The 27,803-nt window shown below is 41.3% G+C and overlaps 1 protein-coding gene across 1 annotated transcript in view; it reads right to left on the bottom strand.

Annotated features, from left to right (window-relative positions):
* Positions 1–598: 598 nt before the first annotated feature.
* cpne7 (copine VII) overlaps positions 599–27,803 on the bottom strand; it is a 75,408-nt gene continuing 48,203 nt past the window's right edge. The window contains exons 17-20 of the mRNA XM_070554982.1: positions 20,005–20,056; positions 19,772–19,905; positions 17,913–18,149; positions 599–2,317 (exon numbers count right to left, since the gene is read on the bottom strand). Of these exons, the coding sequence (XP_070411083.1) occupies positions 2,165–2,317; positions 17,913–18,149; positions 19,772–19,905; positions 20,005–20,056 (576 nt within the window). The 3' untranslated portion in view covers positions 599–2,164. The remainder of the gene's footprint in view (positions 2,318–17,912; positions 18,150–19,771; positions 19,906–20,004; positions 20,057–27,803) is intronic.

The following is a 27,803-nucleotide window of genomic DNA, read 5'->3' as shown; positions in this document are numbered from 1 at the left end:
AATTAAACAGAGGATGAGTCTGGCAGGCCAGGATAAGTATTTTCATGTTCAGCCTGCAAGAAAACCTCAGAGTGACCGACTATAATCAGAAATAATCATGTAAAAATGGTTTGAAGTGAAGTATCACTTAAAGATCAAATTTGCATGTTATAAATAATTGGGGATGAAACAACACATTTTAGTGGAAATAAATCAGGACTATTTCACATATCTAGACAGCGTCATAAACTTAGACACATGTTCTTTCATTTTCTGATGATTTTAGAAGCTGGCCTTTCTGCAGGTAATAAAGCAGCATCTCAAACGACCTGCTGTTAGGAGACAGCTATAGTGCTTTTAATGATAACAGGAGACCTAAAAATAATCTTTTCTGTCTTAGATTACATGCTGCACTCTAAACTCTGCAGGGGCAATTCGACTCAGCCCTGACTATATAGATATCAGCAGAAGAAAACAATAAAGAATCCTCATTTATTCTCTCATAACCCACATCCTGCTGGCAAAAGTTAATTAGTAATTGAATAAATGGTTGAGGAGAGCAGTTTGCGCTGAGGGAAACACTTGTTTTATGGTGATGAACACTAAAGGAATCTGGCAATAATCATTTCCAAGAATTTATTATCTGGATGTGAATGAAATCAATATGAACACGTTACAGCAAGAACTGATCAGCGTTGTACTTTTCTTTTGATTTAAACTTGAAGAATTACATTGCATAAAAAAGCAGCATAAAGTAACATTTGGTTCGAATACAGAGTGAAACTAACAGCAGATGCCGCCTGCATGATGACTGACAAAAGGATGACAACACGACAGTTCAGAGAAGAAATCATGCAGGAGGCATGATCTGTACATGGGAGCAACTTGACAAAAAAATAAGAATAGGTGCAACCATTGATCATCTGCGTCACAGCTTACTGGCCATGTCGATTGATATAACAATTTATAATGTGTGAAGGTATTGAAAAAGTGAAACTTTTTGTTCAACTTGCAGATTTACAAAATTCAAGCTGAGAAACTGAGGAAGGAAAAAGGAGATGGTGTGGCTTTTTAAACTAAACGTACACAATGATTATTTAGAATGTGTTATTTATGATTATTTTACAAATATTAGATGTCATTTACTGCAATTGCAGGCATGGACGTAGTTTTAACTTTAGAAGTGGGGGGACACAACTGGTATGAGGACGGGGAGGGGGGGGGGGTCTTTACAGTAAGTATACTAAAAATATGTATAAAACTACATTCTAGAGGCTCTTCTATGCCGTGTCAAGAATGCAGAACTGTCAAGTACACAGGTGGCAGGAACAGCCAATCACACGTTAGCAAGTATCAGCAGAGCCAATAGATGAGCTTATGGATGGGTCTAAAGGGAAACAGGCTTCAACACAAGCAGTTGTTTTCTTTTTTGCTTGGTCCTAGTGCTCCACCAGTGAAGGAGAGGAGGGGTCATGGCCCCCCGCCCCCACCCCCAAAACTACGTCCATGCCTGCAGGGCAGTTTTTGATTTATTGTCAATGACTGGAACAAAATGTACATTTTAGCCTTAAGTTTAAAAAATATATATTTACAGTGTCTGCTAAGGTCCGATTTCCATGATTAGATTTACATTTATGAGCTTTTATGGGGAAAAACACTGTATTTTAAATTAAGGCCAATCTTTCTCCCAGAAAAACACTCAGAAAAGTCTGATTAATAAACCGCAGCATTTTCCGTGATTCATTTATCGTGATTAAATATTGTCAAGCAACAATTCAATACGGATTGCAGTGTGTTTAAAAATGACCTAAATATTGAATGGAAGAAGGGGAACATATTAGACTAAAGTGAGATACTGTAGTTTATGCGCAAAAACAAAAATTGAAATCACTGGGGGTCTGGCCCAACATGCTCAAAAATCAGGACTCATGGCGCTGAAACAGCTGGATGGTCAGTCAGGTATGAGTGCTCAGTCCACATTGAGCACAGGAATATGAACCACAACCTCTGGAAATCTGTCCTTGTGTAAACATTTTGCTGAGAGTGAAAAATAAATAACATGTTGAGAAGGATTTTCTCTTCAGTTTTAGTCCAAAGTGGTGAAAGACATGCATCTTCACCCTCCCCCATTGGTCGGCCGGACTGGCACTGTGCTCAAAGGTCGTTACAGGAACAAAGCGGCCCATTATTCTGTCGGGGTGGTGGCAACTGGGCTCAGGATGGGGCTCAGCAATTCTCTCATCGGGCTCATGGGGGGGATGGCCTTGTGGCTGAAATACTCAACTACTTGACCGGGTACTTCTGCCAGGACGCACTTGGCCAGGGCTGCAGGGGAAGCCTGCAAGAAGAAACACAGAAAAACTTGCAATGTCACAACAAGCCTGAAACATTATTTAATCTGGAAAAACTCCACGGAATATGAGCGATGCTTGGAGTAGTTTCTCAGTGTCAAATGAATTCAATTATGTTTGTCAATGTCTATACAGTCAGGTCCATAAATATTGGGACATCGACACAATGCTAACATTTTTGGCTCTATACACCACCACAATGGATATCAAATGAAACGAACAAGATGTGCTTTAACTGCAGACTGTCAGCTTTTATTTGAGGGTATTTACATTCAAATCAGGTGAACGGTGTAGGAATTACAACAGTTTGCATTTGTGCCTCCCACTTGTTAAGGGACCAAAAGTAATGGGACAGAATAAGAACAATAAATCAAACATACATTTCAATACTTGGTTGCAAATCCTTTGCAGTCAATTACAGCCTGAAGTCTGGAACACATAGACATCACCAGACATTGGGTTTCATCTCTGGTGATGCTCTGCCAGGCCTCTACTGCAACAGTCTTCAGTTCCTGCTTGTTCCTGGGGCATTTTCCCTTCAGTTTTGTCTTCAGCAAGTGAAATGCATGCTCAATCGGATTCAGGTCAAGTGATTGACTTGGCCATTGCAAAACAGTCCACTTCTTTCCCTTCAAAAACTCTGGTTGCTTTTGTGGTATGCTTTGGGTCATTGTCCATCTGCACCGTCCAATGAGTTCTGAGGCATTTGGCTGAAAATGAGCAGATAATATTGCCCGAAACACTTCAGAATTCATCGTGCTGCTTTTGTCAGCAGTCACATCATCAATAAATACAAGAGAACCAGTTCCACTGGCAGCCATGCATGCCCACGCCATGACACTTACAGCACCATGCTTCACTGATGAGGTGGTATGCTTAGGATCATGAGCAGTTCCTTTCCGTCTCCATACTCTTCCCATCACTCTGGTACAAGTTGAGCTTGGTCTCATCTGGCCATAGGATGTTGTTCCAGAACTGTGAAGGCTTTTTTAGATGTTGTTTGGCAAACTCTAATCTGGCCTTCCTGTTTTTGGGGCTCACCAGTGGTTTACATCTTGTGGTGAACCCTCTGTATTCACACTGGTGGAGTATCCTCTTGATTGTTGACTGTGACACAGGTACACCTACCTCCTGGAGAGTGTTCTTGATCTGGCCAACTGTTGTGAAGGGTGTTTTCTTCACCAGGGAGAGGATTCTTCGGTCAGCCAGCACAGTTGTTTTCCGTGGTCATCCAGGTCTTTTGGTGTTGCTGAGCTCACCGGTCCGTTCCTTTTTTTTGAGAATGTTCCAAACTGTTGTTTTGGCCACGCTTAATGTTTTGCCATCTCTCTGATAGGTTTCTTGTGTTTTTTCAGCCTAATGATGGCTTTCTTCACTGATAGTGACAGCTCTTTGGATCTCATCTTGACAGTTGACAGCAACAGATTCCAAATGCAAATAGCACACTTGAAATGAACTCTGGACCTTTTATCTGCTCATTGTAATTGGGATAATGAGGGAATAACACACACCTGGCCACACTATATATATATATATATAACTATATATATATAACTATATATATATATATAACTATATATATATATATATATATATATATATATATATATATATATATATATATAACTATATATATAACTATATATATAACTATATATATATATATAACTATATATATAACTATATATATATATATATATATATATATATATATATATAACTATATATATATATATATATATATATATATATATATATATATGCATTCCTTTTTGATTTTCATAATTTCAGCAGGTTATTAGTCTGGTGTTGACATTTGCATTTTGGAAGCCGTCATCTTAAAAACTACAACATGCAGTAAAACAAAAAGCTTTAAATGCCGGCGAAAATGTGAAACTTTCCCTTCAGAATAACTGCATGGTGTTTTGTGCAGGGTGTCATAATTTACCATCCAGTTCACATATGAATAGATTAAAGCATGAACGTGCATTTGAGCCACAACACAAACTGCACCGCAGCCATGTTCCATTTGGAGGTAGCTGCTAGCAAAAATACAAATTCAAAATAATTCGTGTTCGTCTTGTTAAAATTACACATTACTGTTAATACAGATTCGTTTTTTTTTTTCACCACCTATCTAAGTTCCAGATCACGGAGGTAAAAGATCTAACGAGACTCTAATTCTCCCCCAGATGACGAAGCTCCTCACCCGTTTCACACTGGAAGCATCAGCGGCACGGAACAGCAGCGAAGCGTCGCTGCATCAGAATCCATTATACTGTGGTCTGTGGGGGTGATTCAAACCTGCCACGACATGGACGTTTTTAGACAAGACTAGAGACAACTTGTCAGGCTGTGCTGCGCCATTCTGTGCCACTGAAGATCAGATTGGTTTCTACTTTGCCACAAGCCAGTTCTGGGATACCTCAATCTTCTGCAGTTAACATTGGGCGAGACAGGAAATCACACGGTTTCATTGTAAAACCTCCAGTAGCTTTCAAGATACGACTATTGCAGCAATGCAATTTCGTATCTAAGTATATTACATCAATACAAGTGACCTAACGAATTATTTAGTTCCTGCATTGTTCGAGAAGTCCAACAATGTGTTTATCGTGACTTTAATCCTGGCAGTCGAGAAGAACAACATCATAAATGACATCAAACAATGATATCAAAAGTGATTTCCTTTTTCTTGGTTTAATGGTAGATGGCATAAACAAACCATGACCTCTGAAGACTCAAGTGATTTCGTGATCCCGCGAGTCAGAGGATCATGGCGGAGAACCCGCTCTGCCGCTGAGATTGTCCCGGTGTGTACTGGCACACAGCAAAACTGGTGAGTAAACTGGTCAGCTGCCGTTCTACGCTGTTGATGCTTCTAGGTAGCTGTAACATAATGAAGGAGCTATTTCAGCCAAGGTTATTTAATATTTTCCACAGTCCCTTTGACATAGCGCCAGAGTGCAAGAAACAGCCTCAAGGTCATGCATTCACTTCTAAACTGTTTACATTCCAGCAATGAAGACAGAAGATGAAGACTGCTTTCTTTTCTTTTATTAAAATCCAAAGAACTCTATTTTCAATAAAAGCTAATCAAAACAACTGTTAGTCAATAATAACCATGTGACAGATCCGTGAAATAACAATATTATGATTAATATGTTTTAATAAGTAAATGACTTATTCTAGCCACTAGACACGCTGACACATTGTTGTCACTGATCCAATCAGAACCTTCACGTCTGAAGCGAGGCAGAGTCTCTGTGGTGTTTATTTAATCTGTCAGCTTTGATTCGTCCAGAATCATAAACATCAAGATTAATAAAACAGTCCAACGCCATTTTAAGTCCAGTATTCAACGAGATCTCAAGATCCCTTGAAGTTCACCGCATGCTAAGTAATGTACGGACCGGCCATCTATATTTTCCTTTTTAAGCTAAGAGCTGCCAAGCTGGGAAATCCTGTCGTTGTTATCAACAAACAACGGTTCCTTCAGAATAAAAGCTGAACCTGCTGATGTCATGAGCCGGGGTGAGTACTCGTCTCATCATCTCACTATCTCTGAGTGTTTTGGTTTCAGGAGAGGGAGCAACAGCTGTTTCCAATCAACTGATCAGCGGGCCGGTTTATAAGGAGGAAGGTGGACATGATTCGACGCTGGATGATTAACTACTGACTGGTAGTCTCTAGCCCTCGCTTATCTCTGCTCTTGTTCTCTCGTGTATTTCTCTTGTGACTTGGATTAATTCTATTTTTGGATTTTACCCCACCTCAGGTCTGGATAATCATCAGAGTTTTCCCCGACGCCTTTTTGGATTTTAATCTGGTTCGTTTCCTGGTTCACCCTCCTCCAAGTGCCAACCCGATCTCCTCCACCTCTCGCTCCCTCTCCAGAACCACACAGGTCCGGATCCCATTCCTCATTCACCTCTACCGCTCCACAATCATTACCTGGACTTACCCCCGCTCATCCCTCCCACACGCTTTTCATCTATCTAAGCCTTAAGTCCCTCAGCCAGTAGTTCCCCTGCCATTCTACAACTCCCATACTCACCTCTGCTACTTTTCCCTCTAGACGCTGCTTCCCGTTTCTGCACCCGCTGGATTTTCCAGTGTGCCCTTAGTTCACCGTTTTGTCCATAAATATTATTTTTTATACAATCTGACTCTGACTCTGATTCTGCATGTCCTGGGTTAGACTCTTGCCCCACAACATGACAGAATCATCCGGCCAAAACGCTAACCCCGCAGAATCAGTTCTCTCTAACATCTCTCATCGCTTATCTCAGCAGGAACAAACTCTCCTTTTACTTATGGAACAACTTACAGCAGCTAACCAACATTATCAGCAATTGGAAAATATGGTTTGTCAAATTCAAGAAGCCCTGTCCCACACACACCAGCCACCCCCTTCAGCTGAACCTTCAGCAGTAGGTCAGGTTGCCGCCGGAAGTCCTGGACCGGAAACAGTAAGGTCCTGGAACGAGACCTACTTCCGTGTTGCTCCATCCCCGCCATCAGTCACCTTCGATGGTGAGTTTGAGGAATGCCACAGTTTTTTACTACAGTGCCAACTAGCATTCCAACGTTGCTCTACAGCCTTTTCTTCAGACTCGGCTAAGATCTCCTACATCGTGGGGCTGTTGAGAGGAAGAGCCCTACGTTGGGCAGAGGCCAGAAGCCATAATGACTCTTTTTTGAATGGTCTTTTCTGTGATTTTTTTGTCTGATTTTAAATTGACTTTTGGGAGCTTTGAGTCTGTTTCTGACATTCGAAAGAAATTATGGAATCTATCTCAAGGCAGGAGATCGGTGGCAGACTTGGCTGTGGAATTCAGGATCCTTGCAGCTCAGACCTCTTGGAATGAGGACGCCCTCATCGGAGCATTTACTGAGGCCCTAAGTGATCGAGTTCGAAACCAGCTGGCTTTATGCCAGGAACCCACTTCTCTGGAGGAGCTTATACAGCTGGCTATTTCCATCGACAAACGGCACCGTGAGCTGAGAAGACGTGAGTCGGAGCCCATGGTCTCCTCCTCGCATGAGAGAGTGTATGGAGCTAAAGGACGTGTACAAATGGACTCCCCCTCTGCAGAGGAGCCTATGCAGATGGGGAGAACTCGTCTCTCTCAGGAAGAGAGAGAGCATCGGATCAGGTCAGGACTGTGTTTGTACTGTGGGATGGCTGGACATTTTCGTAGCACTTGCCCCGCTCTGTCAAAAGGGGGAGCCCACCAGCAAAACCAGGACTACTGGTGGGTGGGTTTTCAGACTCTGCTAGCTCCCTGTGTTCTTTTCCCTGTATTTTGATAATTGATTCTAGACAGATATCTCTCGAGGCTCTCCTGGACTCTGGATGTGAGCAGTCTCTTTTAGACCCTCAGCTGGTGACAAAATGGAGGATTCCCACTACCAGGTTGTCTAAACCTCTATCTGTCTCCTCACTGGATAACCAAGGTCTGTCCATAATCACCCAAAAGACCGTACCCATCCGCCTGTTGGTGTCAGGTAATCACTCAGAGACTTTGAGCTTTTATGTGTTTCCCTCATCAGTCGCCACTAGTTTTGGGACATTCGTGGTTGGTTCGCCACAATCCCATCCTTGACTGGAGAGAAAAAAAGATTTTAGGATGGAACCCTGAATGTTCCCAAACATGTTTAAAATCTGTCTCCTCGCTCACTCGCAGTCCTCCTGCGCCTCCTATGGAGGATATTGATCTATCTTCTGTCCCTCAGATCTAACACAACCTCAAGCTGGTTTTTAGCAAGGATCGCGCATCTTCTCTGCCTCCACACAGGCCTTTCGATTGCACCATCGACTTGCTACCTGGGGCCCCACTGCCATCTAGCCGTCTCTATAATCTCTCCAAGCCTGAGAGGGAGAGCATGGAGAAGTATATCCAGGACTGTCTTGCCGCAGGTACCATTCAACCTTCCTCTTCCCCCCCTGGGTGCTGGGTTCTTTTTTGTGCCTAAGAAGGAAGGAACACTGAGACCCTGCATAGACTATAGAGGTTTGAACCAGATCACCATTCGCAATAAGTATCCACTGCCTCTACTCTCCTCCACTTTTGAACCTATCCAGGACGCAGCCATTTTCAGCTGACTCAATCTCAGGAACGCCTACCACCTGGTGGGGGTGAGGGAGGGGGACGAGTGGAAGACTGCATTCAAGACTCCATTGGGACATTTCGAGTACCTGGTAATGCCATTCGAATTAACAAACGCTCCCGCTGTTTTTCAATCTCTAGTGAACTCGGTTCTGGGTGATTTTATTAACAAGTTTGTTACAGTTTATCTCGATGACATTTTGATTTTCTCAAAGACCATGGAACAGCACACCCAACACGTGAGAGCTGTACTTCAGCGTCTCCTCGAAAACAGACTATGTTAAAGCTGAGAAGTGCGAGTTTCATGTCACCACAGTTAAGTTTTTAGGTTACGTCATTGAGAGCGGGCATTTGAAGGCAGATCCAGAGAAGGTCAAAGCAGTAAAGGAATGGCCCACTCCATCGACCAGAAAACAACTTCAGAGGTTTTTGGGCTTTGCTAATTTCTATAGAAGATTTATAAGAAATTATAGTCAGACAGCAGCTCCACTTACCAGTCTCACCTCAGTAAATAAGCCTTTTGTATGGTCCTCAAAAGCCGAATCTGCCTTCCAAACTCTGAAGGAGAAGTTCTCCAACCCCCCCATCCTGCACCGTCCGGATCCTCAGCGACAGTTCACGCTGGAAGTAGATGCTTCAGACACAGGAGTGGGTGCTGTGTTGTCTCAAGCGTCTGCCAAGGACCAATGCCTCCACCCATGCGCCTTCTTCTTGCGGCGCCTCACCACAGCAGAGTCGCTACGACGTGGGTGATCGTGAGTTGTTGGCGGTAAAGCTGGCAATAGAGGAATGGAGGCATTGACTGGAGGGGGTGGAGAATCCGTTCATCATCTGGACTGACCACAAAAACCTGGTTTACCTCAAAGAAGCCAAGCAATTAAATCCTCGCCAGTACCGCTGGTCTCTTTTCTTCTCACGATTTAACTTCCAGATCTCTTATCACCCCAGTTCCAAGAACACCAAGCCAGACGCCCTGTCCAGACAATACGCTCCTGATCAGGAAGCAGAGCCTGCTACCATCCTACCTCCTGGCTGTATCCTCAGAAGTGTTACGTGGGAGATCAGAGACCAGGTTTTGGAGGCCCAAAGGAGGGACCCTGGTCCCAACCACGGTCCTCCGGGGAAGCTGTTCGTACCTCAGTACATGCAGAGTAAGGTAATACACTGGGCACACTCAGGCAAATTTTCCTTACATCCAGGAGTAGGTCGAACCGTGGCACTCATAGGACAGACCTTCTGGTGGCCCTCCATCTTCAAAGACACCAAGAGCTATATCTCAGGCTGCCATACATGCTCACAACAAAAGGGGGACCATCGCCTCCCAGCCAGTCTTCTCCATCCACTACCCACTCCATCTCGCCCCCTGGTCTCACATAGCCTTGGACTTCGTATGTGGTCTGCCTAGTTCAAACGGTTTCACCACTATTCTCACCATTGTCGACCGATTTTCTAAGGCTTGTCATCTGATCCCACTTAAATCTCTTCCCTCCTCCGCAGACACAGCGCAGCTCCTGGTAAAGCATGTCCTCCATCTCCATGGCATCCCAGAGGAAATCCTGTCCGTCCGTGGACCACAATTTGTATCCAGGGTGTGGAAGGATTTTGCGGAGGCCCTAGGAGCTAAGGTGGCGCTCACCTCGGGACATCACCCTCGGACCAATGGACAGTGTGAGCGGATGAACCAGGAGCTGGGTGCCATGCTGCGCTGTGTCTGCTCGTCTCATCCATCGTCTTTGAGTACTCACCTTCCTTGGGTTGAATATGCGCACAATAGCCATATATCCTCCGCCACAGGTCAGTCACCTTTTGCGTTGCGTCGTCTCTCGGATACCAACCTTCGCTTTTTCCCCAGCAAACCTCTATTACCTCAATTCCTCCGCGGTGCCAGACGCGCCTGGGCCTCCACCAGGGCAGCACTGGACCGAACAGCTCTCAGGAATAAACAGTTGGCAGACCGCCGGTGGCGTCCGGCTCCGGTTTACACACCTGAACAGAGGGGGGTCTGGCTTTCTTCAAAGGACATCCCTTTAAAGGCTTCATCCCGCAAGTTATCTCCTCGCTTCATTGGCCCCTTCAAGGTTCTGGACGTGCCTTCTCCCACTACGGTTCATTTGGACCTTCCCCTCTCCCTGCGTGTGCACCCGGTTTTTCATGTGTCGTTGGTCAAGCCTGTGGTCTCCAGTCCTCTCTGTCCTGCTCCGGCTCCTCCTCCTCCTGCTCGGCTCTATAAGGGAGGTCTGGTCTACATGGTCAACAAGATCCTAGACTCGTCGTCGGGGCAGAGGAATCCAGTACCTTGTCGACTGGGAGGGCTACGGTCCCGAAGAGCGGTCTTGGGTGCCGAGTTCGTTCATTGAAGACCCGTCCCGTTTTGGATTTTTATCTGGCTCGTTTCCTGGTTCACCCTCCTCCAAGTGCCAACCCGATCTCCTCCACCTCTCGCTCCCTCTCCAGAACCACACCGGTCCGGATCCCATTCCTCATTCACCTCTACCGCTCTACAATCATTACCTGGACTTACCCCGGCTCACCCCTCCCACACGCTTCTCATCTATCTAAGCCTTAAGTCCCTCAGCCAGCAATTCCCCTGCCATTCTACAACTCCCATACTCACCTCTGCTACTTTTCCCTCTAGATGCTGCTTCCCGTTTCTGCACCCGCTGGATTTTCCAGTGCGCCCTTAGTTCACCGTTTCGTCAATAAATATTATTATTTTTTATACAATCTGACTCTGACTCTGATTCTGCATGTCCTGGGATAGACTCTTGACCCACAACATGACAGCTGACCCAAGGGGGGTCCCTTTTGACGCTGTGAAACACCTGTCGTTTTTTACCTGGAGACCATCCAAAGACTGGTTTGTCGTGCTGTCGACGCTGTTTCATTGGCTCCAATACCAGTGGAAGGTCGTGAACCTGGCATCCTGATCTGTACAGGAGTCTCACTGAAGGGTATGTGGATGCGACACAAATGGCATCGCATGTTTTTATGACCACGGTTCAAACGTTGATCGATTAGGAGCAAAATATCATCTCCCACTCAGACTCGCTTCTCCAGAACGGAGGTTCTGAACTGACATTGCACCAACACACACTTCACCTCACATTTCATTCCACAAACATCCATCATTAGAGAGTTAGTTTTGTTAAACTGTTTAAAATTATTTAGATAATAAATTTAACGTTTGAAAGTCTCTCTCTCTTCTCGTCTCTCAGTTCATGCAAAGTGTTTAATTTCCCTGTAATAAAATGAACCACTCTTCTGATTTAAATAACCCAGTGTCCATTAGATGGGATCCATACTCAATATGGATCTTTAATGTCTATGGTCATTAATTAAATTGTAACTCTTTAACACTACATAGGGGTCACTCTCTCAAAGGCTGAAGAGTGCAGCCACGCATCAAAGGAAGAGTGTTTCAATTGCTTGTAACCAGGATCTTTTTCATTCCATCACAACATCTAATTACTGTCAAATGTTCCGAAAACTGGTTCAAAAAATTGAGAGCTTATATTTTCAGCTCTGCTCTTTTTGCACCTCGACAGACTGGGAGAAACATTTGCAGATGAAGCCCCGATCCCTTCACAACCAGATACCAAGATACTCCTTTCTTAGACTCCTTCCCAGCCTAGAAGGAGCACTCAAGCTTTTTCCAGTTTGGTTTGGGTTCCAGTCTAGGAGGAGTTGTGGCCACTTCACATTTAACTGTGAACCCCAAGTGCATGGTAAAGATCCTGGATTCAAAAAACACTAAACCACATCATCTGCAAAGAAGCAATGATTAGACCCTGAAACACCATCGTCTACATAACTACACACTCAGATCCTGTCGAGGAAGACCACTATTGGGATAAAAGGCAAGGAGCAGCTCTGGCAAAGTCCAATCCAGACGGAGAACAACTTCAGAGAATTTGGACAGAGGTCTTGCTTTGGTTGAACAGGGATCAGGTAGTCCTTCCAAGGTGAAGTCACATGCCTTCTTCTGATCCCCTAAACCAACATGACGCCCCTACCAAGCAGAGACATTTTCATGAGATACCTAGAAATCAACTGAAATGACAAAACTATAGCTAATAGCATATTTTTTCACAATTATTACAAGAGATACTAGAAACTAGATTAGTATGTCTGGGCATTAAGTTTAATTAGCTCATTAGCAAAGCTTGTTTAGCTAAGCTGGTGATATTAGGGGTCAAAATGTGAGTACCAGTGCTCTAGGCATCCACACACGGTCCACCATTGTGGCTTCATTTTAACCCTGCTTTCACTCTGAACCATCCTTAGAGAATCATTATTCAGACATGAGACTTTAAAGTTACTAGATCCAGCCCTTGTAGGCCTCTCTGGGCTGCGTTTCCTCTCCAACAAAGTCAGATAGATTGTTAGTGGCACTCGATGATGTCATTTCATATTTTTACATGCATTTACGTCCTTCTGATTAGGCATAACACTTTTTCATTTTTCACTCTGCCACACCCAGCATGGGTTATTAAAATAAAACTAAATGGTTACTTTATATATATATATATATATATATATATATATATTTATATATATATATATATATATATATATATATATATATATACATATTTATATATATATTTATATATATATATATACATATATATATATATATATATATACATATTTATATATATATATATATACATATATATATATTTATATATATATATATATATATATTTATATATATATATATATATATATACATATTTATATATATATATATATATATATATATATATATATATATATATATATATATATATATATATATATATATATATATATATATATATATATATATATATATATACGTATATGCATGTACACATTTTTAAATTTTGTTTCTAACTCGAGACGGGTTTGTACTGCGCTGATAAAAGACAAATACAGTGGGTTTGTGGAAGTCCACTAATGAGCCATAAAAATAAAAACATCTTTAAAGCTGTAACGGTTCTGGAACAGCATCCTTTGATGACACTGAAATGAACCTGAATCAGAATAATGGAAAGCGTATGGAGAAAGCCCAGAACATGTCATTATCTAAATCATGCAACATCGGAACACAAAAGCAAAACAAAAACAAATAGTCATTGTGAATTCTCCTGTTGGTGCTGCCCATTTGAACCCTGGAGTGGGAATTTCTGAGATCCCAGAGTCTCATTAAATCAGTCACACGCATACAGCCATCAAACCATTATCAGTGCACATATTTCTGCAGAGTTGTATATGCAAAATGAAAAGGTATAGTGTTTCAGTGGAAGGCAAAACAAACACTAAAGTAAAGGCAATGAATCACAAACCGCCACTCTCTGGTAATGATTATAAGTCTCCAAGTTTACATCGTTGTTGCTTTAGCTTATTCACGATACAGCAAGAAACATCTTAAACCATTAATGTTTTGGTTGTCTGAGGATAACTGACACACTGGAACATCTGCATTTTAAAGTAGAGACATTCTATATAACTGATTGTTTCATGAGAGCCTAACTAAATAGAAGAGTGTGTATTAGCAAGAAACTGGCTATATGACATCAATCACAATACAGAGGAGGCAATACGATATATTGTGATTCTAAAAGCCAGATGATATTTGAAAGTTTTAAAGTCCAAGTTCCTTTAATTTTTTTAATGCATTTGTGGTGATCTCTAGTATAAATGAATGCCTTATGAAAAAAGCTCTGGTGCTCTTGTTTCAGGAAAGAGGCATGAGCCAGCTTAGTGAGGAGCAGAAGACAGCAGGATTTGGAGACGTATTTCCTGATTTTCTGACATCTTTGCCTTTTAATTGGCTAACAGCAACGCGACTCTACCACTGACTCTGTTTGCTCTCCAACGTCGATGTTTTATCTCAACAAATAACTCAATTCTGAAGCTGTGTGGTGGAGCTGCTAATGCTATTGGTTAGCTACTACTAGCTGAGACACTCTCTGCTCTCTCCTGGATGGTAAATCAACCACACGTTCTAGTAGTAGGAAGAGGGAACCACAATACTGAATGTCTCCGTCATCTATACATGTTCCTCATCCATAAAGTATTTTACCCATTACATAATTAAAAGGTGGAAAAACAGCTGTGTCACATAATTGGCGCTAAAACCTATAAAAGACACCTGTGACTGACAGACATTGTAACATGACTGATCTTGCATCATTGGGAGCATTTGGCAGAGACTCGAGCCCAGAGGGGACACTTCCTCCGTGAGCGCACTGCTCTGATTCCTAAAGGAGATCCTTCTGGAGCTATGCTGTGATTTGGGACTCTTTGTGGAGTGACAGACAAATTCGATTCCAGTTCATATTTTATTTTACAACTATGAGAACCCTCCCTGATCATGCACTCCGCGTTGCCAAGGTAACAAGTCTGAATGACAGCTCAGAGGAGGCTGCACTCTCGAACATTTCCAAATAAAACTCCAAACAGAACGACTCATCAAATGTAAATGACAACTCATTCCTCTACGATTTATCACATTCAAATTTTTTTTTATTTCTGACGAGGACCTCTCTCTGTCCCAACCACATTTATAACCTCTGCAACTTGTTTTGTTCTTTTGCACTTCGACAGCCAGCATCTTTGATCTTGCTGTCAATAAAAGTTTCTTTTCTTTTTTTCGGGAAAAGCCCAGGGAATAGGGACCCTAAGTCACTTTCGGACCATGGGCCACTGGAAGAATGAAACAATGAATACAAGTCAAAGAGGCTAAAAATTCTATTTTCTAATTCCGCTTGTTTTGTGCCATGAACTTCACACGTGATGTCTGTGAATTTTAAAGACACATTTTGATACCAGGGACGTGTTTATTTTTGAATGGGGGAACGATATTTTAGGTTTTGTGTGAAAATAAGTCCAGGACTACAAATGTGCTTCACGAAAGTGACGTCATCGAACCAGACACGGAGAAATCTGGGGGAAATGGCTGTAAGTTCAGCAAGCTTCCCACAGAAGGAAAGAGCCACTCTAAATCTGGCACATTTGGTAAGTAGCAGCCACGTTAGGGGAGAGCAGATTATGTGGTGACGTCTTTTTCTTCCGGCTCTTGGACAGTGCAGACGCTTTTTTTTTCTCCTCTCCCTCCCTCCCTCCTCATCCCAAGGCTCTTTGTCCTGTCTTTGTGTGCACGGCGCTTTCTACATTTTTTCTGGAGACTGGAAATTATTAAAAATGGATCTGGTCAGTTGGTCTCTCAAGGCAAAATTTTTTCAACGATGAGAACGGGAGAAGGGGCTCCCGGATGTCCCTCTAGGACAGAGCCAGCTGGGTATATCATGGACTCCTGGAAACAGTGGAACCTGATATGCCTCTCTCAACTGTCTGTAGAGGATTCTGAAGATGTCTGGTGTTGGGTATTTTTATAATTGTACCTTTTTGAGGCCTAAAAGATGCTCATTTTGTGTTATTAACACAAAATGAATCTCTGTTTTTGCCAACTGTTGCTGTTCATGAAAGGTTGAGCAAGGATGTTGATTGTGGGTTTCCAACTGAAAACTGTACCTCTGTAACCTGAGAAGGCCCGCCTTCTCCCCCATCCTTTTGCTGAATAAAGCCCCTGGGAAACTGAGGAGACTTGGGAGTGACGGGGGAAAAGCCTCGGAGGAGGTTTTTCCCTGCATTAACTCTCCATTATTTTGGGGACTCAGGGTAAAATGTCTCCCTTATTGTCATGTGTGTTATTTCAGGTTCCAGGGTTATGGAGATTAAATATTACCCCACATGTAATTACTTAACATCTGGATATTCATAGTTTTGGTGTCGGGATTCCTGCTGTTTGGCCTGAGCGGTTACCTGGCTTACCAGAAAATTAACGAGCTTTCGAGGAATATTGGCTCAATCCCAGAGCTCAGGGATGGAATGCATCGCGCTGTGAACACACAAACTCATATAATTGTTGAGATGAGTCGTCAGCTTGAACCTTTGGCTGAGATTCAGGCTCTGGCACAGAAGGTGGATTCCATCAAGGAGCGAGTTGACGGATCAGCACGGATTGGGATAGATTCATTACACCATTATTGGATCTAGAGGGGTTGAAGACCAACAGAACTCTAAGGCAGAGAGGAAATTATCTCTGTCTGTCCCCAAACAATTCTTATCTGAATCTGGTGCCCTTGAAGCCTGTGAGGCTGAAGTGTAAACTCCCCTCAGAAGAAATGTGGAGTGCTGCCGTCGCTATGGAAACTCTTTCTCCCTATCGCAGCCTGGGCGGGACTGCAACCGGTGAAGGCCGTGGAACCGTATCTAGCAGTCAATGTGCACTCTAACTTATTATCTCCCTCCCCTGTCCAAACGGAGGTGATGAGCGCTGCTTCATGCGGCTGCATGCACTGAAGTGAGGAGAGTCCCAACCCTACCTCCCCACCTAGTGGACACTTCTGTTGTGTAATGTCTGAAGTCTGTGAGCATATCTGTCTGAGGTGTTTTTTTGCATAGCAACGCTGCCCTCTTTGTTGAGGGTAACTCTGAAGTGACTTTTTTTCCCTCCCCCTGACTCTGTCCTCACATAAACCTTCTAGATCTATTACGTAGCGCGACTCGGGTTGCGAATGACCACAGTCACAATTCTTGTCATGTGTCTATGCATGTTTGTCTGATCTCAGAATTGTGTGTACTGAAACTCTAATTTCCCTCTGGGATTCATAAAGTATTTTTGAATTGAACTGAATTGAATTGATAAGCAACGTGCCAATTTTTAGTTTGTAGTCATGCTAATTACGAACTTGTCATGGTCGAAACACCCATCATTACCTTTCATTTAAATTGCAGTACAACACATGTGCGATCCAGGGCCTAAGGCAAAGCGGGTTAGAAAATAGCGTTTTTTGCCCCGTTGACTTGCATTCACTTTTTTGTTCTTCTGGGGATCCATGATGCAGAAGTGACTTAGGCTCCCCATCCCTTCACGTACTGAGGACATAGTGTGACCATAAATGGTCAATTGAGGGTGTTCCTGTATGTAAGTGACCATGAACAGACACGAGCACCTGGGTATGCACAGATGGGATATATCTACAGACAACTATGGAGGAACATGCGTACAAGTGGCCACCGCAAGTTTCATAAAACAGGATTTTGACCATTCGTACCAACATTTTAAATTTCGTTTATGGAGCAAAATATTTCGATGAATGTTTGATGACTGAGGAACACTACCTGCATGTTTTCTATGTTTCCCTACAGCAAAATATCTGGTTTGAATCAATAAGTGATCAACAACCTTCTGGAGGAGATGTTGATGGGTGACTCAATCACTGAACCAGGTGTGTTGAAGCAACCATGGTCTTGGCTCTCCAGAACCAGAATTGAATAACCCTGTTCTAAATTATACTAGCTGCGGGTATTGCATCAGAAAAAAAATTCGATTCAATTGCTTCAAAGCAGTTAGATGCCACGAGGTTGAAAAGTGAATTGATAGTGAACAAGTGACAGATGGAGAAAAAACACTGACCGTTTTGAAGTCTCTAAATGGCACAAACTGCACGATGTCTCTGAGAACAGGTTCACCCTTCGGTGACCGCAGGACTCCATCATCTCCATCCAGAATCTGCATGTCTGTGAAGTCTGCGTTTCCCACGCCAACGATAATGATGGAAAGCGGCTGGTAGGAGGCTCGAACAATGGCTTCACGCGTGTCGGCCATGTCTGTCACCACACCGTCTGTGAGGATGAGCAGGATGTGGTATCGCTGCATGGAGGACAATAACTGTGTTAATTAATTTTTGTGAAACTACTCTACCACCAATATGTGTTCATGAGCAAGGACATCTCTCAGCGTGTATTGTCATCTGAGGCAAGACTTTGATGGCATTTTGGATTATTTTACAGCCTCCGCTGAGCTTCTGTTGTCATACACACGCCCTGGGGCAAAAACACTCAAAGGCTGGACAAAAGTCAAAAAGAAACACTAATTACAGGAAACGCATCAAGGAGTCTAAAATCTTCACATTAGAACTCCTAAACTTCAAACATAAAAGTAAAAAGGTGCTTTCAGTCACCCATAATGAAGGCTAAAGAACAGGCAGTTTGGTTTGGCTTTAAATCAAAATGAAATTTAGTTTGAACATTAAATAATGTAACAAAACACTCTAATCTGTGTTCAGATTCAGCTTCAATCACAAGACATTTCAGTTTGACATCAAAGCCAGGTGTCAACCCATGAATAACATCTTTAGCATGATTTTATGTCATTTTACAATCCAGATTATCACGAGAGTGTTGTTTTAATCTGAACTATGACAATAAAGAGTAACTGTAATTGATTTGGTCATTCATTTGAATGATGTCATCATTACACTGAAGGTATGATGTGAGGAGTCTTAAAGTGATATAGCTGAGGTTCAGATTTTTAAAAATGCTGCAGAAAGTAAAACTTTCTTAACTATTGTTGGGAAAATTCATTAATCCTAAGCTAAACACAGCTGCATGAAAACCTTAATGAGGTGCTGATTACTAGGAAAGAAGATTTAAAATATTAAAGCTTCAGAAAGTGTAGCACACTCTTTACAGGTCAACAAAAAACTTCATTCAATTGATTATGTTTCTGCTAAAACATCTGTAACACAGCGCTGGCAGGGTGGTAAAAACCACCTGCTAGACCTAGACACAGGGCTGTTTGCTTACGACGACACAATGACTCATTTTCCTACACTGGACTTCTTATAAAGGCCAACACCCTCCACACACCTGCAGCTGATTGAGCTGATTACCCCGCTGCATTAGGGGGACATGCAGCTTTTTAAAAACCATCTAAAATCAGTAAAAAGAACCAGGAAAACAAGTTCATGTATAATTCCAAACTATAACACTAAAACGTTTTTTAAATCTACCTGTTTAATACGATTTTACACTAAAATAGGGAAATTATTTTAATCGCCATCGTGTGTGTGTGTGTGTGTGTGTGTGTGTGCGTGTGTGTGTGTGTGTGTGTGTGTGTAATCTTTTAACCCAATGAGTTGCATGAACAAAGAATAAAAATGAATCCATTGGTTCTCATGGCTCGCTTTTTCAGGTCAGACCCCGTTTGTTTACATTTTAAGCTAGAACGTGCTGCTTTTTCAAAAGACTTTAAGGAAAATAAAAAGGGACTCATGAACTCCAACATCACTTCCAAGTGCAGGATGCCAAAAATAACTTGAAAATTTCAGTGAAACAAAAACCAAACTAAACGGAGAGTAAAATAAAACCATCAGAACAGCAAAATTGAAATAATTGGAATTCCCTGCACACATCTGCTTTGACAGCATATGGTAGCATTTCAACACTTGTGTTACAGCCAGATCTTCCTGGAGAGACCAAAGGAGGACTCACAGAAGCATCTTTAATGTTGCCGTCGCCTGCTGCCACCTTGGCTAGCCTGTTAATGATGGGTGAAACGTTTGTTGGGCCGTACAGCTGGATCTTTGGGAGGCAGTTCTGGTATGCCTCCACCACTCCTTGGATGCCTGATCAAAGACGGCAGAACGAAGGAAACATCGAAATAGACTCTAAAGAACTTTACATTGTAATACTTTCATGTGTATTTAACTATGGATCCACCTTACCTTCACATTCATCGTCATCTGGGTTAAAGTTAATGGCAAAGTCATGTGACACCTGTGACCAAGACAGAGAAAAAAAAGTTCCTGTATTTTCTTGACTGAGGGAACACTTTGCACACACTCTGTTTTGTTGGACCACCGTTAGCTTTGATTATGGCACGCTTTTGCTGTGGCCTTGTTTTGATGAGCTTCTACAATGTCACAAGGTTTATTTCCAAACAATTGGCATTAAATTTTCACCAAGATCTTGCATTAGGTGCATTTTCACTATCAGATCTTCTGTGTAAAATTACAAAAACTCGGGTGTCTCCACGTCACTGGGCCAGCCGAATGGAGTTTTCAGGAACTTTCTGAGTACCTCTTTTTTAGGTAATATTTTTAAACACAGGAAAGGTTTTTTTTATTTATTTTTTTTACCTTGCTAACAGTTTCAATCACTCCTGCTCCTGCGATCTTCTTCAGAGCTCTCCTCACCAATGACAGTTCCATGCATGATCTAATGCGCAGACCCCCTCATCTCTGTTCATGGTTCCGCACCCACGTCTCCATATTTCTATGGCTTCCTTAATCCATCTTTTGTATTTTTGTTGTTTGGTGGTGATGATCCTTGTGTTGTCCCAGTCCATTATATGTTTTTTTTCTTGTGCAGTGGTCTGTTACTGCTGACTTCTTTCTTGTGCTTTCTGCTTCTTGTCTTGGTGCTCTTGTGTGTTTTCTCACATTCCTCTCTATGCTCTTTTGTTCTTGTGTTGAGTTGGCATCCGGTTTCTCCTATGTATGTTACATGTTTTAAGAAATGATGAGGGACAAAGGACTTCCACTGTTTGGAATGTTTACATCATAAACAAGCATGTCTAAGGAACCACCTTCGTTTCAATTAAAGATACCGAGACGGAAACATCACGCCAACAAACCTACAGCTGAAAACACCAATAGACAGCACAGCACATTATGGAAAGAACACAGAAAGCACTACTCAGAGAAAGGACAAAAAACATCACAGCCAAACAGAAACAAGTGAAAAACGAACTGAAAAGAAGACACCTGGACTTAAAAAGGAATTACAAACTCGATGAAAAAACAGAGGAACAAATTAAGGACACATGACAGAACAACAAGAAAAGAAATTTATAAAAGTAAAAGAAAGACACATAAAGAAGTTAACCAAACTCATCAACAAGAAAAACACCACACAAAACTCATATATATTATATATACTAATATTTCACAACACACGCTAACAGAAGCTGAAGAAAGCATATTAAAAAAAAGGATTAACCCTCTGGAGGTGGGCGTTGCAGATTTGCAACAGTTAAAACCTGCCTACCTGGTTACTCCACATACGTATTTCATGAGCATTTTTTAACTCAGAAGAACCCCTGAAGGACTTGGGTGTTCATCCTTTTATCAAAACTTATTTTGAGCCTGAGAGAGTTAAACTTTGCAATAACACCGAAAATATACCATATGTAGCAACAGAAATGGTATGTCAACAGATCACAGATGATGGAACGAAAGCAGAATTACGTAGTTGGGATATTAAAGAACAGCAAAATACATCACAGTAAAGTTACAAAAGAAGAAAGGACAGCCATGACAGTACTATCCAAAAATGTACACATCATTATTCTACCGGCAGACAAAGGAAGAACGACAGTAATAATCAACAAAGAAAAATCTATCAACAGATGGAACAGATGCTAGTGAACAAAAATATATACAAAAAAAATTTTTTAAAAAGACATTAAAAAAACATGACAAATATTACTGAAACCACTACAAGAAAAAGGCTAAATAACAGAAAATCGCATCTATCTAAAACATTTCAAAAATGAGCACAGAACTGGCAAAAGAACTAAAAAAGGCTATAATAGAAGACAATGGCATGATAATCTCACACGACGCTGCATCCCTGTTCACAAAAACACCAACCCAAAAAAGCACCGACACAGCAGTAAACAGAATCAGACAGGATAAAACTCTACACGAAAGGAAAAACCTCACAACAGATGTATATGTTTATGTATTTAGCAGACACTTTTGTCCAAAGTGACTTACAAGTGATAATCGGCATGTTGCCCTTGAGGCTAACAACAACAATAACAACAACAACAACAAACAATTTCCAGTCAGTCATAGGTGGCAGTGAGGCAGCATGATGAATCATGGAGAGGAGGGAACAAGAAGTGGACAGTAGAGAGGGGGGACGGGTGCAGGGAGGGTGCTAGTTTAGAAGATGCTCTCTGAAGAGCAGGGTCTTCAGGAGTTTCTTGAAAGTCGAAAAGGAAGTCCCCGTTCTGGTAGTGCTTGGTAGGCCATTCCTCATTTGTGGAACGATGCACGAGAAGAGTCTGGATTGTCCTGAGTGTGGTGTAGGCACTGCTAGTCGACGATCCTGTGATGACCGGAGCGGCGGGGCCGAGACAGATGACATAGCACAACTGATAAAACTGGTAGCTAACTCCACATACTTTACATATGATGGAACAATATACTAACAATTGGAAGGCTTCGCCATGGGTAACCCGTTATCAGCCACCCTCTGCGAGGTTTTCGTGGAGGACTTAGAACAAAAATCCATATACCATACCTTATACCACTGAGCAAACATGATAACATCATGCATCCTTCCACAAATGTGGAATGACCTTCCGAGCACTACCAGAACTGCGGCTTCCTTTTCAATTTTCAAGAAACTCCTGAAGACCCTGCTCTTCAGAGAGCATCTTCTAAACTAGCACCCTCCCTGCACCCACACTGCAAACTTTGTAACAAAACATACATAGGAGAAACCGGACACCAACTTCACACACGAACAACAGAACATAGAAAGGGGTGTGAGACAGAAACAAGCCAAAGACACACAAGAGCAACAAGACTAGAAGCAGAAAGCACAATGAAGAAATTAGCCGTAACAGATCACTCACTGCACAAGCGAAAACCAGATAGATAGATAGATAGATAGATAGATAGATAGATAGATAGATAGATAGATAGATAGATAGATAGATAGATAGATAGATAGATAGATAGATAGATGATAGATAGATAGATAGATAGATAGATAGATAGATAGATAGATAGATAGATAGATAGATAGATAGATAGATAGATAGATAGATAGATAGATAGATGATAGATAGATAGATAGATAGATAGATAGATAGATAGATAGATGATAGATAGATAGATAGATAGATAGATAGATAGATAGATAGATAGATAGATAGATAGATAGATAGATAGATAGATAGATAGATAGATAGATAGATAGATAGATAGATAGATAGATGATAGATAGATAGATAGATAGATAGATAGATAGATAGATAGATAGATAGATAGATAGATAGATAGATAGATAGATAGATAGATAGATGATAGATAGATAGACAGATAGATAGACAGATAGATAGACAGATAGTTAGTACAATTTACATACATTTACAAATGACAAAAATATATAATACACCATACAATTACCTATTTAAATAGGCAGGTCTGCCGCCTCAACCAAGCTTTACAAACAAACAAACATATAATGGACTGGGACAACACAAGGATGGCCTGTATTTTGATATAGCGCCTTCTAGAGTCTTGGAACCCCCAAGGCGCTTTACAACACAATCAGTCATTCACCCATTCACACACACATTCACACACTAGTGGAGATGAGCTACAATGTAGCCACAGCTGCCCTGGGGCGCACTGACAAAGGCGAGGCTGCCGAGCACTGGCGCCACCGGTCCCTCCGACCACCACCAGCAGGCAACGTGGGTTGAGTGTCTTGCCCAAGTACACAACGACAGCGACAGACTGAGCGGGGCTCGAACCTGCAACCTTCCGATTACGGGGCGAGCACTTAACTCCTGTGCCACCGTCGCCCAAAGATATAACCCATAACCCTGTATAGCCCAGGATCATAACCACTGAACAACAAAAATATAAAAGATGGATTAAGGAAGCCATAGAAATATGGAGACATGGGCGCAGAACCATGAACAGAGACGAGGGGGTCTGCATCATGCATGGAACTGTGTCATTGGTGAGAAGAGCGTGGGCAGCGGAAGGCGACACTGTCCTCTGTTGCCCACGGAGAAGGAAGTGACGCCGTCATTAGCGGCTACCTCTGAAGAAGATCAAAACTGTTAGCAAAGTTAAAAAAAAGTTCCTGTGTACAAAAAAAATACTTAAAAAAGCGTTTAGAAGAAAAACACAGAATGAATATACAAAAGATGTTTCTGAGTACCTGATCAGGGTTAGGTACTCGGAATGGCCTGGCGGAATAGCTGAGCAGAACTTTTGGTTAGCTCATGCTGATTGGTTGAAGCTCAGTAGGAAATTGCATCCGCAGATACTGTTTTAAGCAAACAGCATTTGTAAAAATAAAAGAGTTGCTTGTGAAGCAGAAATGGAAGCAATAGAAAATAAGCACTGTTTTTAAACGGTCTTTATTAAACTCCTGACACCAGAAAGCACAAGGAAATTCCCCCACAGCGACGTAATTAATGGGGCTTTGTTTCAGAGAGTGCCATAAAAAACAGATCTTCTTCTGGTCATGGAATGCCACATTTTACATAACGCAGGTGCTCTGTGCTCCGAATGGATCAAATTATGAAATACTTTGACATAATAAAACCTTTAATGGTAATAATGTTACTGTGGATGCTATTTGGTGCTGATCAGTGAAATCAATCCATACCGAAGCAGTTGCGAAATGCTGATGTCTGTGCAACATCCTGAAAGGGACTCAATTCGAATGGAGACACAACAGTTGAGAGGAATGAGCCATTGTATCTCCCTCTCAATTCCCCCTCCCAGAATTTATGCTGAAGTTCCTGCTAATGAAAACACGGCCATTGATGATGGTAGAGTCTGACCGCTGCACAAAGCCTTCTCAATGGAGTTAAGGTCTGGACTCTGTGGTGGTCAATCCATGTGTGAAAATGATGCCTCATGCTCCCTGATCCACTCTTTCACCGTTTGAGCCTGATGAATCCTGGTATTGTCATTTTGGAATATACTCGTGCAACACTGGACGGAAATAAATCTTGTGAAATTGTAGAAGCTTATCGAAACAACAACACAGCAAATGCATGCCATAATTAAAGTTAAAGGCGATTCAATGAAATATTAGAGTGACTCTTTTTTTGGTGGTAACATTTTTTTGTGGCCCCGGCAGTAATTTAAATATTTTTTCATATTCAGCACATTTTAAGATTTAGAAGAACTTTTAAGCAAAGAAAAACAAAAAGAATTCATACAACAATACAACTGTCTCATGTTTACTTTAGTTTCTTCCAGTTGTATTTATTTTTTTAGTCACCTGGTCTGTTCTTGCCGTCCAAACATCAGTTAGAATGTGTTTATCACTTTACTGTTTAATTGGCAACCCCTCCGGTCTTGCTGATTCTACATACACCAACTGTCAGCTAGATCAGTGACAACTGACTCGTCTCCAGCTGGTGCTTTAAAAGAAAAAAATATATAAAAATTTTGAGAAGCTGTTGAGAAACTAAACATAATGAGAAGCTGGTTTTGACACTGGGTTGATCCATTTTTCATAATTTGTGTGAAAGCTAACAGCGTGTTTAGCTGCTGACCCCTTGATACAACACATTTCTGCATTTATTCTCACAAATCAAATGATTTTCATTCAATTGAATAGATAGACTGTAACTTTGCAAAGTGATTTAAGATGACATCTGTTCTAAACTAAATCATGTAAATTAAACTTACTGCTGCCAAAACCAATCAAGAAGAGAAAAATCTCAAACTGAAACCACAACACAGTTTATCAGTTTGCTTTTATCTACAGTATTTCAATCAGGTAAAATGATACACCTGCTGCATTTGTGTTGCCTTGGTCACCAAAATTAATTTGCATGAGTGCGTACATAAATGAGTGAGCAGTTTGATATCCGCAGATGTATTTAACGACTGTTTAAAGTAGGGATGTTCACATTTTTTTGCAGTTGGCTTCTAGCATGTTTTCTGCATGTTTTAGATCATTAACACATCTGATGTGTTTGATTTAGTGATGAATCCTTTCTGTAGATGCTAATGATGGCTGGGGAGACATTTCGAACAGACAGGAGATAAGTTTTGCTCTCGGTTAAACAGAGACTATGGGTGTCAAAAACAAGCCAAACCTGCCTTGTCTCCCTTAACATAACAGCTACGGAGAACGGTGAGGCCCAATTAGCGGGAGTGTAATCCTGACCAGAGGATGCATCATGAATTTAGCTTAACATGATAGATTTTTTTCTCTGGACAAGACATAATTTCTGGTAATATTTTGGATGATAGGATATGAGTCACCGCTAGATAAAATTTAAATAATTATACATTAATTATAAATATATATAATTAAATGAAAGCAGCTGTGGGACATTTGAGAAATGTCTCTAGCTCTCAACTGTGGACAGATAGAATTTTAAAGAACGTGAGATTAGCCATCCAGTTACCATTAAATGTGCACTTCCCCATGGCGCAAGCTCCCACTAGCTTAACCAGCTAATGTGCTCGTCTAAAAATAGCCCCCTTTCACAACCAACTGAATGTATACGGTTTTGATTTTGCAAATTTCATACACAAAAATTGCTGAACACTAACTAGAAATTCACAAAATTTTTATAGAAATAACATAATCTTGTTTATTGGGTCTTTGGTAATTTAAGACCTTTGGAAACTGTATTTAATGATTATTTGTAATTTTTAAGGAATTTTATGGCTTTAAATTTGGACTTTTTAAGGACCCGCGGATACCCTGCTTAAGCTAGCCGAGACATCCGCTGTTGATTCCTGGATGTTAAAACAACAACAGTCTTCCCCGCAGTGAATCAAGATCGGTGAGTCCCCTAACCCAATTCAGTGTGATAGATCTGTGAGGATTTTCAAATCCTAGATTTTGATCGTCTATTTTTCATCAGAAATTAGTACAGGAGATAGGTGTAGGAGAATATTTTCATAATCAGCCTACATGAAAAACACAGAGCGATGGATTATAATCAGAAATAATCATTTTAAAATGGTTTTTCAGTCAATCACACCTTTAATATTACAAATCTACCAAAGCTCGGAGATCCTAGAACCATCTATTTGCGTTTTGTCACCAGTGCTATTCTTTCTGGACGCATCTATGGGCGCACATTTGAGACATGTCTCTAGCTCTCAACTGTGGATGGATGGATGGATGGATGGATGGATGGATGGATGGATGGATAGACAGACAGACAGACAGACAGACAGACAGACAGACAGACAGACAGACAGACAGACAGACAGACAGACAGACAGACAGATAGATAGATAGATAGATAGATAGATAGATAGATAGATAGATAGATAGATAGATAGATAGATAGATAGATAGATAGATAGATAGATAGATAGATAGATAGATAGATAGATAGATCTATTTTTTAGGATTTTGAAATATTTTATTCTATTTTGTGTGAAGTAGTATGCTTTTAAATTTATGTATTTCACTGGTAAATAACTTCTAAAACATCTGAATTGTAGAAATTGAAAAATAATCTTGATAAAATCGGGATTGGGATTTTGCAAAAACAAAATGGTGTTATGATTTTTTTTCCATACCACTCACCCTTAAAAGTAAGCCATTGCTTTTCTGTTTGAAAGTCTCTATTTTAGGATGATTTAAAAAAGTCATGTTTGTTGTTTTAAATGGTTAATTCGCCTGATTCTGATCCTTTGAAAATTGCATGATCGGGGCCAACTTCCGATCACGTGATCGAATCAGAGTATAGTTTTAAGAATTTCATGATTGTATTCCGGTT

This window comes from Nothobranchius furzeri, chromosome 9 (genome assembly GCF_043380555.1).
Source record: "Nothobranchius furzeri strain GRZ-AD chromosome 9, NfurGRZ-RIMD1, whole genome shotgun sequence".
In the NCBI taxonomy this organism is placed as follows: Eukaryota; Metazoa; Chordata; class Actinopteri; order Cyprinodontiformes; family Nothobranchiidae; genus Nothobranchius; species Nothobranchius furzeri.
This window is presented reverse-complemented; position numbering and strand designations above follow the sequence as displayed.